This window comes from Pseudorca crassidens, chromosome 1, assembly GCF_039906515.1.
Source record: "Pseudorca crassidens isolate mPseCra1 chromosome 1, mPseCra1.hap1, whole genome shotgun sequence".
Taxonomy (NCBI): domain Eukaryota; kingdom Metazoa; phylum Chordata; class Mammalia; order Artiodactyla; family Delphinidae; genus Pseudorca; species Pseudorca crassidens.
Window position 1 is genome coordinate 31,165,449 of NC_090296.1, and position 14,763 is coordinate 31,180,211.

General features: G+C 42.3%; 1 protein-coding gene across 35 annotated transcripts in view; it reads right to left on the reverse strand.

The window, feature by feature from the left end:
* Positions 1-14,763, reverse strand: part of SIPA1L1 (signal induced proliferation associated 1 like 1) — a 500,369-nt gene that overhangs the window by 19,433 nt on the left and 466,173 nt on the right. For 34 of the 35 annotated variants that reach the window (XM_067731629.1, XM_067731561.1, XM_067731587.1 and 31 more), the window contains 3 exons: positions 12,855-13,088; positions 11,675-11,840; positions 5,964-6,210 (listed from right to left, as the gene is read on the reverse strand). In XM_067731629.1, coding sequence (XP_067587730.1) covers positions 5,964-6,210; positions 11,675-11,840; positions 12,855-13,088 — 647 coding nt within the window. The remainder of the gene's footprint in view (positions 1-5,963; positions 6,211-11,674; positions 11,841-12,854; positions 13,089-14,763) is intronic. The other variant, XM_067731758.1, reaches the window with a different exon arrangement.

The following is a 14,763-nucleotide window of genomic DNA, read 5'->3' on the forward strand; positions in this document are numbered from 1 at the left end:
ACTTCCACAAAGACACAGAACGTAAAAGAGAGTACCAAACAGAAGTCACAGAGCTGAAGAATACAGTAACTGAACTGAAAAATACACTAGAGGGGCTCAACAGCAGACTAGATGAAGCAGAAGAAAGGATTGGTGAAGTCTAACATAGGGTAGAGGAATTCAGTCAATCAGAGAGGCAAAAAGAAAAAAGAATGAAAAACAGGGAAGAAAGCTTAAGGGACACATGGGGCAACATCAAGCGTACCAACATTCACATTATAGGGGTCCCAGGAGGAGAAGAGAGAAAGGGCAGAAAACTTATTTGAAGAAATAATGGCTGAAAACTTCCTTAACCAAGGGAAGGAAACAGTTATCTAGATCCATGAAGTCCAGAGAGTTCCAAAAAAGATGAACCCGAAAAAAACCACACCAAAACACATAATTAAAATGCCAACAGTTAAAGAGAAGGAGAGGGACTTCCCTGGTGGTGCAGTGGTTAAGAATCTGCCTGCCAATGCAGGGGACACGGGTTCGAGCCCTGGTCTGGGAAGATCCCACATGTCGCGGAGCAACTAAGCCCGTGTGCCACAACTACTGAGCCTGCGAGCCACAACCACTGAAGCCCGTGTGCCTAGAGGCCGTGCTCTGCAGCAAGAGAAGCCACCACAATGAGAAGCCTGTGCACCGCAACTAGAGAAAGCCCGCACGCAGCAACAAAAACCCAACCTAACCAAAAATAAATAAATAAATTAATAAAAAAAAAAGAGAAGGAGAGAATCTTAAAAGCAGGAAGAAAAGAACAACTTGTTACACAGAAGGGAACCCCCCGTTAGACTATCAGCACATTTTTCAGGAGGAACTTTGCAAGCCAGAGGGGAGCCGCATGATATATTCAAAGTGCTGAAAGGAAAAAACTGCCAACAAAGAATACTCTACCTGGCAAAGCTGTCAATTCAGAATTGAAGGAGAAATAAGAGTTTTTCAGATAAGCAAAAGCTAAGGAAGTTCATTATTACACTGGTCTTACAAGAATAGTTAAAGGGACTTCTTTAGAGAAAGAGTGCTAATTAGTAATAAGAAAACATATTCAAGTATGTATCTCACTGGAAAAGGTAAATATATACTAAAGGTGGTCAACTGACCACTTGTAAAGCTAGTATGAAGGTTAAAAGACAAAAGTAGTAAAAATAACTATAACTGTAATAAATTAAGGGATATGCAAGATAAAAAGATGTAAATTTTACATAAAAACATGAAATGGAGTGGGGAGTAAAAGTTAGAGCTTTAGAATGTGTTCAAATTTAAGTTGTTCTCAACTTAAAACAGACTGTTATAAGTTGTTTTAAGTAAGCCTCATGGTAACCACAAACCAAAACTCTATAGTATATACAAAAAAGATAAAGAAACCAAAGCATGCCACTAAAGAAAGTCATCAAACCACAAAGGAAGACAGTAAAGAAGAAGAAAGGATCAGAGGAACTACAGGCATCCAGAAAACAACAAAATGGTACAAGTACATAGTTACCGATAATTACTTTAAATGTAAACAAACTAAATTCTTCAATTAAAAGATACAGAGTGATTGGATAAAAAATATATATCTAATTGTTGCTTCAAGAGATTCACTTCACATGTAAGGACACACACAAAGGGATGGAAAAAGATAATCCATGCAGAAGGAAACCAGAAGAAAGCTGGGGTAGCTATACTTACATCAGATGAAATAGACTTTAAGACAAAGACTGTAGTAAGAGACAAAGATCATGACATAATACTAAAGTGGTTATTCAACAACAGAATATAACATTTGTAAATATTTGTGCACATAACCTAGGAGCACCTAATTATATAAAGCAAATATTAATAGACCTCAAGGGAGAACAGACAGGAATACAACAACAACAGGGGACTTTAATACATCACTTTCAACAAATGATAGCTCACCCAGACAAAAAAACAATAAAGAAACATTGGCCTTAAATGACATGTTAGACTGATGGTCTTAACAGAAATACAGAACATTCCATTCAAAAGCAAAAGAATGCACATTCTTCTCAGGTGCATATGGGATATTCTCCAGGATAGACCATATGTTAGGCCACAGCAAGTCTTAACTAAATTTAAAAAGATTAAAACCATATCAAACATCTCTTCTGACCACAGTGGTATGTACCAGAAATTGATTACAGGAGAAAACTGGAAAATTCACAAATAGGTAGAGATTAAACAAACAACATGCTACTGAACAACCGATGGATCTAAGAAGAAAGCAAGAGAAACTTAAAAAATACTTTGAGACAATTGAAAATGGAAATACAACATACCAAACTATGGGATGCAGCAAAAGCAATTCTAAGAGGGAAGTTCATAACAATAAATGCCTACATCAAGGAATGAGAATGGTCTCAAAAAACCAAATTTTACTTCTCAAGAAACTAGGAAAAGAAGAATTGAAGCCCACAATTAGCAGAAGGAAGGAAATAACAAAGATCAGAGCAAAATAAATGAAAGACTAAAAAGAGAACAGAAAAGGTCAATGAAACTAAGAGCTGGTTCTTTGAAAAAAAAAAATAAACGAAATTGATAAACCTTTCGCTACACTCAGGAAAAAAAGAGAGGACTCAAAATCAGAAATCAAAGAGGAGATGTTACATCTGATACCACAGAAATACAAGGGATCATAAGATACTATAAACAGTCATATGCCAACAAACTGGACAACTTCAAAGAAATGGAACACACAACTACCAAGACTGAATCATGAAGAAATAGAAGATCTGAACAGACAAATTACTAGTAAGGAGATGGAATCAGTAATCATAAATCTCCCAACAATGGAAGTCAGGACTCAGACAGCTTTACTGATGAATTCTACCAAACATTCAAAGGAGATTTAATACCATTCCTTCTCAAACTCTTCCAGAAAAATAGAAGAGGAGGGAACCCTTCCAAACACATTTTACAAGGCCAGCATAACCCTGATATGGAAACCAGACAAGGATGCCACAAGAAAAGAAAATTATAGGCCAATATCCCTAAAAACATGGATGCAAAACCCCTCAACAAAATATTAGCAAACCTAATTCAACAATATGTTAAGAGGATCATATACCATGTTCAAGTGGGTTTCATTCCAGGGATGTAAGGATGGTTCATCAATGTGAAAAACCACATTAACAAAATGAAATATAAAAATCATATAATCATCTCAATAAACGCAGAAAAAGCATTTTACATTTTCAACATCCATTTATGATAAAAACTCTGAACAAAGTGAGTATTGAGGGAACATACCTCATCATAATAAAAACCATATATCACAAGCCCACAGGTGATGCCATACTCAACTTTGAAAAGCTGAAAGCTCTAAGGTCAGGAACAAGACAGGATGCCCACTCTCACCACTTTTGTTCAACAAAGTATTGGAAGTCCTACCCAGAGCAGTTAGGCAAGAAAAATAAATAAAAGGCATCCAAATCAGAAAAGGAGTAAAACTGTCACTATTTGCAGATAACATGTCATATACAGAAAACCTTAAAGACTCCACCAAAAAACTATTAGAACTAATCAAAGAATTCAGGAAAGTTGTAAGACACACCATCAATACAAAAAAACCTGTTGTTTCTATTCACTAACAACAAGCTATCAAAAGGATATATTAAGAAAATCCCATATACAAAAAAGAATAAAACACCTAGGAATAAATTTAACCAAGGAGGTAAAAGACCTGTACACTGAAAAATACAAGACATTAATGAAAAAACTGACGAAGACACAAATAAATGAAGACATTCAGTGCTCACGGATTAGAAGAATACTGTTAAAATGTCCATACCACCGAAGCCATCAACATATTCAAAGCAATCCCTATCAAAATTCCCATGGCATATTTTACAGAAATAGAATAAACAATCTTAACATTTGTACGGAACCACAAGAGACCCTGAATAGCCAAATCAGTGTTGAGAAGAACCAAAAAACTGGAGGCATCATGCTTCCTGATTTCAAATTTTATTACAGAGGTACAATAAAACAGTATGGTATTGGCATAAAAATAGACACACACATCAATGAAACAGAATAGAGAGCCCAGAAATAAACCCACACATATATGATCAATAAATTTATGACAAAGGAGGAAAGAATATACAATGGGGAAAGGACAATCTTTTTAATAAATGGTGTTGGGAAAACTGGACAGCTACATGCAAAAGAATGAATGTGGACCACTATTTTACACCATATGCAAAAGTTAACTCATAATGTATTAAAGACTTGAGTGTAACACCTGAAACCATAAAAATCCTAGAAGAAAACATACATGGTAAGCTCCTTGACATAAGTCTCGGTGATGATTTTTTGGTTCTGACACCAAAAGCAACAAAAGGAAAAATAAACAAGTGGTACTACATCAAACTAGAAAGCTTCTATGCAGCAAAGGAAACCATCAAAAAAATGAAAAGGCTACCTACCAAATGGGAGAAGATATTTGCAAATCACATATCTGATAAGGGGTTAATATCCGAAATATGTAAAGAACTCATACAACTCAATAGCAAAAAAGCAAACAATCCGAGTAAAAAATGGGTAGAAGATTTGAATAGACGTGTTCCCAAAGAAGACGTACAGATGGCCAACAGGTATATGAAAAGATGGTCAACATCACTCATCATCCAGGAAATGCAAATCGAAACCTATTGAGATGTTATCTCATAACTGTTGAATGGCTATTATCAAAAAGACAACAAATAACAATTGTTGGTAAGAATGTAGAGAAAAGGGAGCCCTTGTGCACTGTTCATGGGAATGTAAATTGGTGCAACCACTATGGAAAACAGTATGGAGGGTCCTCAAAAAATTAAAAATAGAATTACCATATGATCCACCAATTCTACTTCTGGGTATTTAACCAAGGAAATAGAAAACACTAACTCAAAAAGATATGTGCACCCCCACGTTCACTGCAGCATATTTACAATAGCCAAGACATGGAAGCCACCTTAGTGTCCACTGATGGATGAATGGATAAAGAAAATGTGGACACACACACAATGGAATATTATTCTGCCATAAAAAAGGAATGAAAATTTAGAGTCATAGATGTAGAAAACAAACTTATGATTACCAGGGGGAAAAGGAGGAAGAGGGATAAATTGGGAGATTGGGATTGACATATACATACTACTATATATAAAATAGATAACTACTAAGAACCTATTGTATAGCACGGGGAACTCTATCCAATACTCTGTAATGACCTATATGGGAAAATAATCTAAAAAAGAGTGGATATATGTATATGTAGAAGTGATTCACTTTGCTGTACAGCAGAAACTAACCCAACATTGTAAATTAACTATGCTCCAATATAAATTAATTTAAAAAAGAATGAAATGTTGCCATTTGCAACAACACGGCTGGACCTTGAGGGCACTGTGCTAATTGAAAAATGTCAGAGAAAGACAAATACTGTATGATCCATCTCACTTATATGTGAAATCTAAAAAAAAAAAAATTGGAGCTCATAGATACAGATAACAGACTGGTGGTTGCCAGAAGTAGGGTGGGGGTAGTGAAAGATGCTGGAGGGAGTCAAAGGTACAAATTTCCAGTTATAAAATAAATGAGTCATGGGGATATACAGCATGGCGACGATTGTTAATACTGTACTGCATATTTGAAAGCTGCTACAAAAGTAAATCTTAATCTGAAACTAATATAATGTTATATGTCAATTACACCTCAACTGGAAAAAAATAAACCAAGCATCCTAGATGACTCTTGCGGTCTGGTGAGGCTCAATGCCTGTGGTCTGGGGTTCCAGGTGAGAGGCTGAATGAGGGAGGGGTGGTGAGCCCAGATAATCGGAGCAAGCAAGCAGGACTTCCTGTAATTCTCATTCTTGAGCAAACCGAGTGGCAAGCGTCTGCGGACACTGGCCATCATCAGCAGGGCTGTTCAGCTGCAGCTGAAGACACACTTACCGTGCAACGACTTCATTCCCAAGGTGTAAGAAGGCCTCCGCAATGGAAGAGACTTGGGGAGAGAAGGGTAGGTGCTACTGAAGAGGACATCGTTGGGCAGGGCTTGGTCCAGAAGCGAAGCCCTTGAGGTGAAAAAGTGCTCCCTCTGGCCGCTGTAAATACTCTCATCGGACAGCGTTCTGTGCAAGGCCCGCCTTGAGGTGGGAGTGGTGGGAAAGGGAGACTGAGGAGAGGAGAGCGCGTGGAACTGAAAAACAGAGTCAAGACAACAGAAAGTCAATCTTCTGGGTCACACACCCAAGACCGGGGGCGGAGGATGGGTGCGTTAACAAAATCACTCTGGTAGACACAACCTTTCAGATCCTGGAGCCCAACAGGGAAGCCTCAAGGTCCACCATCATTGTCTACATCCTTAAGGGCTAAAACAGGAGTTCCGGGCGCCGCATCCTCACAGCCCAGCATGCTGGCTGCAGCTGATCAGTGCTCAGTACAAAATCCAGATGTGGCATTAAGCAGATTCATCACTATCGTGTCATGGTTAACAAGACTTTAGGATCAGACAAATATGGGTTTTATTTGAATCCCGTGTCTTTGACCAAATCATGTTATTGCTCTGAGCCCAGTTCCTCGTCTATGAAATGGGGTTCACCTCTCAGGATTATTATGAGGATTCCATGAAACACTGGACTGAGCACAACAGTACGTTATCAGTGGTGTTACGAAATATTGTTACGGTCCCCAGCGAAACAGCCATGGTGCCGGGAAGGTATCCTCAGAAGCTTGTCAAGCGATTGCATGTTTGCCAGGCAACAAGAGCCTTTGATCATCACAATATATTCACCCAAATAATAGGTGGCTTTTGAAAGCATTAACTACTAATATTATATTTAATGAGCTTGGGAGATAATTTATTTTTTTAGATGGATTTCTATTCGTGAAATAAAAATAGGGAAGTCATCTTTATAAGTGATAAGTATTTATACAGTTATATATAAATGACAAAAGCTCTAATAGCTGTATCTCTTGTTAATGTCTTTTGCCTTTGTGACCAGATTTGATTTTTATTTGAGATTTTTCTACAAATAGCAAGCTTTTGAGAATTCCATTCATGGAGAAAAAACAGACACGTTAACGATATTGAAATATCCAGCATCCTGCAAGCCAACAGAGTATGCGGTCCATTAACAGAGTTATCCTGGGGCTTCCCTGGTGGCGCAGTGGTTGAGAGACCGCCTGCCGATGCAGGGGATGCGGGTTCGTGCCCCGGTCCGGGAAGATCCCACATACTGCGGAGCGGCTGGGTCCGTGAGCCATGGCCACTGAGCCTGCGTGTCCGGAGCCTGTGCTCCGCAACGGGAGAGGCCACAACAGTGAGAGGCCCGCGTACCGCAAAAAAACAAAACAAAAACAACAACAACAAAAAACAGAGTTATCCTTATTTAGTTCTTCTTAGTTAACGGTTCACCTTGGCAGGGAGAACAATTTGGAGAACAGGTGAGGATGTGAGTAGGAGGGCTGTGTCACTGCTGGCAGGAAGCCACTGTGAAACTTTCCATGACACTTTGAAGGGATAGAGAGAGAATGATATGGCAATGCCTCCATCTAGGAGGCTGAGAACAGATCTGATGCTCAGACTCATTCATGGGTTCTGAGGTCTAACATGCTTCCGGTCCAACAAGCCAAGGGTTGATCAAGTCAAAGCTACCCACAGTGTGGTATGCACAGCTGCAGCATAAATATGAAAAAATTACTAATCAAATGCATTGTAAATGAGCCCCAGGTGTAGCCAACTGTGTTCACTTTTTAAAATTCACAATGAGTTAAGCCCAAAGTACATACGTGCTTACCTTGAAAACTAAGCTGTTGTGATAAATGCTTTGTGAGTCTTTAAGTGGGAGGCGACTTGGTATGGAAATGATTTCCCTTCTCACTTCACACAGAAGAGTGGGCATTAGAGAGGTTAAATGGCTTGCTAATTGTAAATTAAAAAAAAAAAAAAAAGGGCTTCCCTGGTGGCGCAGTCGTTGAGAGTCCGCCTGCCGATGCAGGGGACGCGGGTTCGTGCCCCGGTCCGGGAGGATCCCACGTGCCGCGGAGCGGCTGGGCCCGTGAGCCATGGCCGCTGAGCCTGTGTGTCTGGAGCCTGTGCTCCGCAACGGGAGAGGCCACAACAGTGAGAGGCCCGCGTACCACAAAAAAAGTCACCTCCCTCCACCTGCAAGGTTCTAGGACTGTCACATAAGGCTCCTGCCTACTAGACCAGATTTCAGATCTCTCTATTCAAAAACTGCTCTCAATCATTTTTAGCACATCTGGGTTTGGCAAAGGGACTTCCTTTTCCAGTGACTATCCCCACCCTGATGGTTTTACAGGAGAGAGATTTTCCACCAGTTCTAGTTTCAGCCTCTTTGGGAAATGTTAATATACTTCAAGGTAGTAAACAGCTACCTTGAAGAGATCCTTTGAGCAGTGAGATTTATTCAAAGTTATAACATCCTGCACTAAAGGGAGGCAGGGGAGGAGATGGAAGGAAGCAATCTACCTAGATGCTTTCTATCCGTTAAAAAATAGTAGGACCTAGCCTGGGCCAAGCACGTTGGGACGGCTCCTGACCCCAGCCCTCTTCAACTCCAGTCTTAAAGGTATGTGCACCTATTCAGTCCCCTAGGGCACCCTCTGTCTTCCTTGCAGGTCATACCTGAGATCGCTGAGTGGTGCTGCCCTGTGCTGCCACACCCTGGGAAAGAACCACAATACAATGGGTGGCAGACTTGGAAGGGATTTTAGAGAGCACCAGGAAGGGGGATCTCAACTGTGTTCCAAGGAGCCCTAAGGGTTCCTCCCAGCATCACTGCCTGGGGAGAGGAGATGTTCAGGTGGGACCCAAGAGCCCAAGGCACCCCACCCCTCCCCTTGGAGAAGTTCTGCTTTCTTAGTTCTACATGTTGGGCTGCCATGTGTAACTAACTGTATTAGGAAGAAAAGGGTTCCTGAACTTTAAAATCATTTGGGCACCATTGATCTAGTCTGGTCTTTTGTTTCAAAGCTGAGAAGCAAGGCCTAGAGAGGGGGCGTCTTGCTTCAGGTCCGTCTCCTTCCCCTCCTCACTCTTTTCACTCCTCCTGGCTCTCAGTGAAACGGGTTACCCGCACTTGCAATAAGCGAGTATCGGCTCTTCCTAAACACTAGAGCCGCATGAAGCCTCTTCCTTTGGTCTGTATCTGAGAGTACTGGCTGGAGAGCAAGGCTCTCAGTTTGCACTACTTACTGTCTGTTCACTTGCCAGACTCATGCAGCCCTCGGGGAGAATACAGTGATCCCAGCTCTGCCTGCCAATGAGGGTTCATACAACGTTAATAGCTCTGCCCTTTTCCTTGAGATACGAGTTCCACAGCAGCTGCGCGGGGCCCTGCAGCCACCCACCTCTCAGCTCCAGCCTGCCCAGCAGAGCCCTGCCACGTCCTGCAGCAGATATCTCACTCTGCTGGCAAACGAGCCGGGGAATAACCCCGTCATTTGCTATTCATGATGGCTCACTGGTAGCACTTGCTATGTGAGAAAGCCAATGTGGCGTGAGTGGTTTCCAAGTATCACAGCCCAAAGCAAGCTACTCCTTGTACCCTGAAGCCTGATGCAGTGGCTCGGAGCCTTGAGCCAGGCATGGCCTGGAAGACCTCGCAAGGGCATGTTAGTCTTACTGACACAGCAGAGGCACGGCCATTCAGATGATGAGTCTCACAAGACACACAGAGCTACTTAGCTGAACTCATCTGAAACCAAACCAAAAAGGATGAAACGAGAGAGAAAACAGAGCGTATTTCCAGCTCCTGCTTCCAGCCTTTTCACCATAATAGTTTAGCCAGCAGAAGCATTTTCTTTGCAGAGGGTCTCACGGTAATATAGTCACAACATAAAGAATGTGCATTCCTATTTCAAAAAGGAATGTTAAAGTAATTCACTTTGGAAATAAAAGCCAAGGCCTGAATAAGGGCAAGACAGACATTTGCTTTCAATTATTTCCACTGCATGAGTAAATCAAAAGGATGAAAGCTCTGAGCTTGCTCCTTTCCAAAAATGTTAAACTAAGAATTGGTGGAAAGATTCCTTTCAGGGCAGGTTTTATTTTCCTCTAACCTCAAAGGAAAAATCTGAAATAATTTTTGTTTTGAAACTGGTAGTTAAAAATTTTAATATACCTCTTTGGTTTTTGATGGATAAAGAAAGAAGTTTCAAGTACTATCTTTTGCAAGGTTGCTAAGGAAACCATTTGTGCCCTGGGTGATGAGTCAGAACTGTCAAGCGCTGGCTTATAAAATAGAAATTACAGAAGTCCAGAATGGCAAGTCTTTAAAATGATTTATGATGTTAATGTTTATAACTCATTGATTTCTCAGCAAAACTCCAGAATGGTCTCTGGAGCACATTTCATCTCTGTAAATGTTGATTTGTAAGTTTAGGAGGTACATCTGACCTGTCTGAAGGAAGATGCACACACACGTGTGGCACACGCATACACAGAGGCATGTACGTGTGCACATAAACTAGAATGGTGACGAGAAAGCCTGGATGAGACAAGGCCACACAGCTCATCCAGCTGAGCGTGTCTCTCACCCTCTGATCACAGTCTGAGGATGGTGAGTGGTTAAGGGAATAGGTCAGCTTCCATTTTCAATCAGTTCTCAAAGGTCTTCTTAAATTAAGCTTTCTAGTCACTTCCAAGAGACTACAAATCATTTAACTAAGAACACAGAGAACAGAAAACATTAAAGTTTGTAGCCATGACCTTCTGGGGGGTGGACTCCCTTCTCTTGGGGCCACCCGGTACACTGCAGACAGGAATACCAAACGCTTGGCGTGAAATATCTTTGGGCCCAGCTAAGCCAACACTAGCTCTGAGCCTGGGAGCGTGAGACTGCACATTTTAGAGGACAAGAAAGCAGAGAGCCTTAGGTGGGCTTCAAGGGTCCCCAAGCTGAGGGGAGCAGAACAAACCCTTCCTCGTGGTCATGCAGGGGTCTGGCCACCAACATACCCACCAACTCTGAGCAAGTTCTCGGGACTTGACGGGGAGGGTGGCTGGGTTCCAGAGAAGGCATTTCTAGTCTGGAATTCTGAGAGTGGAGAGAAGGCTTTACGAAGTGAAGAGAATCTGGGAAGTTCTGAAGGTAAACGTGCAGACTTATGTTTGCTGGACTAAACAGCATGCAGTGTGTGGCTGGTAGGTCTGCCTGGCCAGGGGCAGGGGGCAGAGGCAAGGCCAGAGTGCAGGGTGCCGTGGACACTTCCAGGGCAGGAAACACACTGGGGGCTACTGTGGAAGGAGGACGAGGACCCTTCGGACAGAAAGCGCTAAAGCCCTTTCAGAAAACTTTCTGTCTGACAAGGGAGCCATGGGTGTCTCTGCAGAGTTCTGAGAAGCAATGTCATCTGAGTAATAATGTCAAGAAAGTGTAGCCTGTGCACTGTAAGTAGGATACACTGGAAGAAAAAAGCCATGGGGGTAGGGACAGGTTAATATAAACACGACTCAAGAGACGTGGCTGCAGGGACAGAGCATCTGGAAAACATGTGAACCAATTACTGGGACGGTCAGCTGATGGCGGGAAGTGGGGTCTGATGAAGAGGAGCCTGGAACCACCACTTCCTGGAGGGTACAACTGCCCCGTTTGGTCTCTCTCTAACTGCTATTTACCCCAAGTTCTACCCTGTACCTTAAAGTTCTTCTGGGATTCAGGAGTTGGGCTTTCCAGATTGATGAGTTTCTTGAGATCCTCCTCAATGGTGGACTTGGAGGTTGGCTTTGGGGATGCCCGGAGGTCCCTGGTTGAGGCACGCAGCCTGGTGTGGGCTATTTCATTGCCATCACTCTGATGACGCCTTGAAAGAAGAGGAAGAGAGGGTAGAAGTTAAGTCGACAAGGTTGACTCAAGGGCACAATGGGCTCTGAAAGAGGTAAGTCAATGGACAGCTATTAAAGGAGAGAAAAGGAGAATCACTTCTGTTCAATTACATTAGAATCTACTCAGATAAATGCTTGTTAGAGAAACAAGACCAATTTGAAATACAAAATAAAAAGCCTGAAGAATAAATCACTCTTTCATAGGAAACTATTAACTACATTAAGTCAAAATTAGCGACAGACTTATTAATAAAAGCCCACAGGGTATGAAGCCCAAATGCAATCCTGGTACAAACAAAAACAAAGTCATTGACTGAATCGTTTATTTTTTTTGTCAAAAAGTTCTTTATGTTCAGAGGTGGTCACTTACTTTCTAACAGTCCCTCTGGTGCCTCCTGGCCCATTTAGGAATTGCATGGGAAGGCTGTGATTAATAGCATCAAAGGGACAAGTGTGGTCTTAGCACCAGAGGGACGATTATTCTGAAGTTTGTTCTTCAGACATACTCTTTCCTAGGAGACTTAAGATTCTCAAATCTGAATGTTTTGCAATCTATCTTATTTAAGGAATGTGTCAGAGAAACAATTTAAGACAAGTTTCACTTAGGGGAAAAAAAAAAAAATCTCCCTACCAAACCACCCTCTTCCTAGCCCCTAGCCCGGCCTCCTCTCTTGTAGGAAATTGCCCCAAGCTTTTCTGTTCTCTGTCATGTTAAAAGCAAAATACCCAGCAAGAGGGCTTCCCTGGTGGCACAGTGGGTGAGAGTCCGCCTGCCGATGCAGGGGACACGGGTTCGTGCCCCGGTCCGGGAGGATCCCACATGCCGCGGAGCGGCTGGGCCCGTGAGCCATGGCCGCTGAGCCTGCGCTTCCGGAGCCTGTGCTCCGCAATGGGAGGGGCCACAACAGTGAGAGGCCTGCGTACCGCAAAAAACAAAACAAAAAACAAAACAAACAAAAAAAAACCAGCAAGAGAAGCAAAAGAATCCTTACTTTCTTGTGTCCATAAATCCCACAGAGTTTATGGTTCCTTCGGGTTTCTTCCATCCAATTAGGTACTTGCTAGTAGCGCCCTGGCGAGGGTAGAAAGTCCTAGGACCGGAGGAGGAGGAAGATGAGAAGGAAGGAACGAGCTGCGAGGAGGTGGCAGGATGCAGTTCTTCTTTTGGTGAACTTCTGGCACTGGTGAAGACAACTGGGCTGGCAGAGTGTCGGGAGCTCAGGGTACTGAAGAGAAGCAGGACAGAGACAAAACGGCGCGTGTGCGTGTGTGCATCCTGGGGTCAGTATGTCAGCTATAAAAGCGTCGTCCAGGACAGGGGTTATGGCCAGGTTAAAGAACAATGAATATTTCATAAAATATTAATGGGGCTGGCTGGCCTTCCTTGCTTTCTCGCTTTAATTTAAATGTCTGCTGTCAAAGTGAAAGATGGTGACTGGGGCTTATTCTGCACTTTAAGTGGAAAAGTAAAAACAGTTAAGACAGTCAGGGACACTTTGAAGTATGCTAGCACCGCTGAAGTTTGTGACGGTGAAGTCTAGAAGAGGCAGGTCGTAGAGGGGAGCCGGCAGTAAAAGGTCTGGAGGTATCAAGGGCTCTCTGTCCTCCCTTCCTCAGAACTAAGGGTCACGGTGACATTCCCCAGGTCCGAGCTGAAGAGGGGAGACAAGACTAGATCAGCCATAGAGCTCTCTACACACTCACGTCCAAGGCCAAAGGGGCACCTTGGGGTCTCCTTCCCCATGGCATCTATCAGTAACATTGACTCTCTACAAAGCTGTTTATCAGATTAACCTGGACCATTACCTTACAACATACACAAAAGTTAACTCATGATGGATTAAAGACTTGAATGTAAGACCTGAAACCGTAAAACTCCTAGCTAGAAGAAAACATAGGCAAGTAAGCTCCTTGACAGTGATTTTTTGGATTTGACACCAAAAGCAAAGGCAACAAAAGCAAAAATAAACAAGAGGGACTACATCAAACCAAAAAGCTTCTGTGTAGCAAAGGAAACCATCAATAAAATAAAAAGGCAACTTACTTGCAGCGGACACGGGTTCGAGCCCTGGTCCAGGAAGATCCCACGTACCGCGGAGCGACTGGGCCCGTGAGCCACAACTACGGAGCCTGCGCGTCTGGAGCCTGTGCTCCGCAGCAAGAGAGGCCACGACAGTGAGAGGCCCGCGCACTGCGATGAAGAGTGGCCCCCGCTTGCCACAACTAGAGAAAGCCCTTGCACAGAAACGAAGACCCAACACAGCCACAAATAAATAAATAAATAAATTTATATTAAAAAAAAAAAAAAGGCAACTTACTGAACAGGAGAAAATATGTGCAAATCATGTATCTGATAAGGGGTTAATATCCAAAATATATAAAGAGCTCATACAACTTAGTAACAAAAAAAGCAAACAATCCGAATAAAAAAATTGGGGAGAAAATTTGAATAGACATTTTCCCAAAGAAGACATACAGATGGCCAACAGGTATATGAAAAGATGCTCAACATCACTCAACATCAAGGAAATGCAAATCTAAACTATAATGAGACCTCACACCTGTTAGAATAGCTATTATCAAAAAGATAAGAAATAACAAGTGTGAGCAAAGATGTGGAAAACAGGGAACCCTCGTGCACTGTTGGTAGGAATGTAAATTGGTGCAGCCACTATGGGAAACAGTATGGAGGTTCCTCAAAAAATTAGAAAACCAAACTCCTAGATACAGAGTAGTTGGTCAAAGGTGGAGGCTGGAGGGTGGGTGAAATGGCTAAAGAGGGTTCAAAAGGTACAAACTTCTAGTTATAAGATAAGTAAGTCCTGGGGATGTAATATTAGGCATGGTGATTAAAAATAAAAAACTGTTCATCACCAATGTATTTTAAACTTTGGTTAGAAA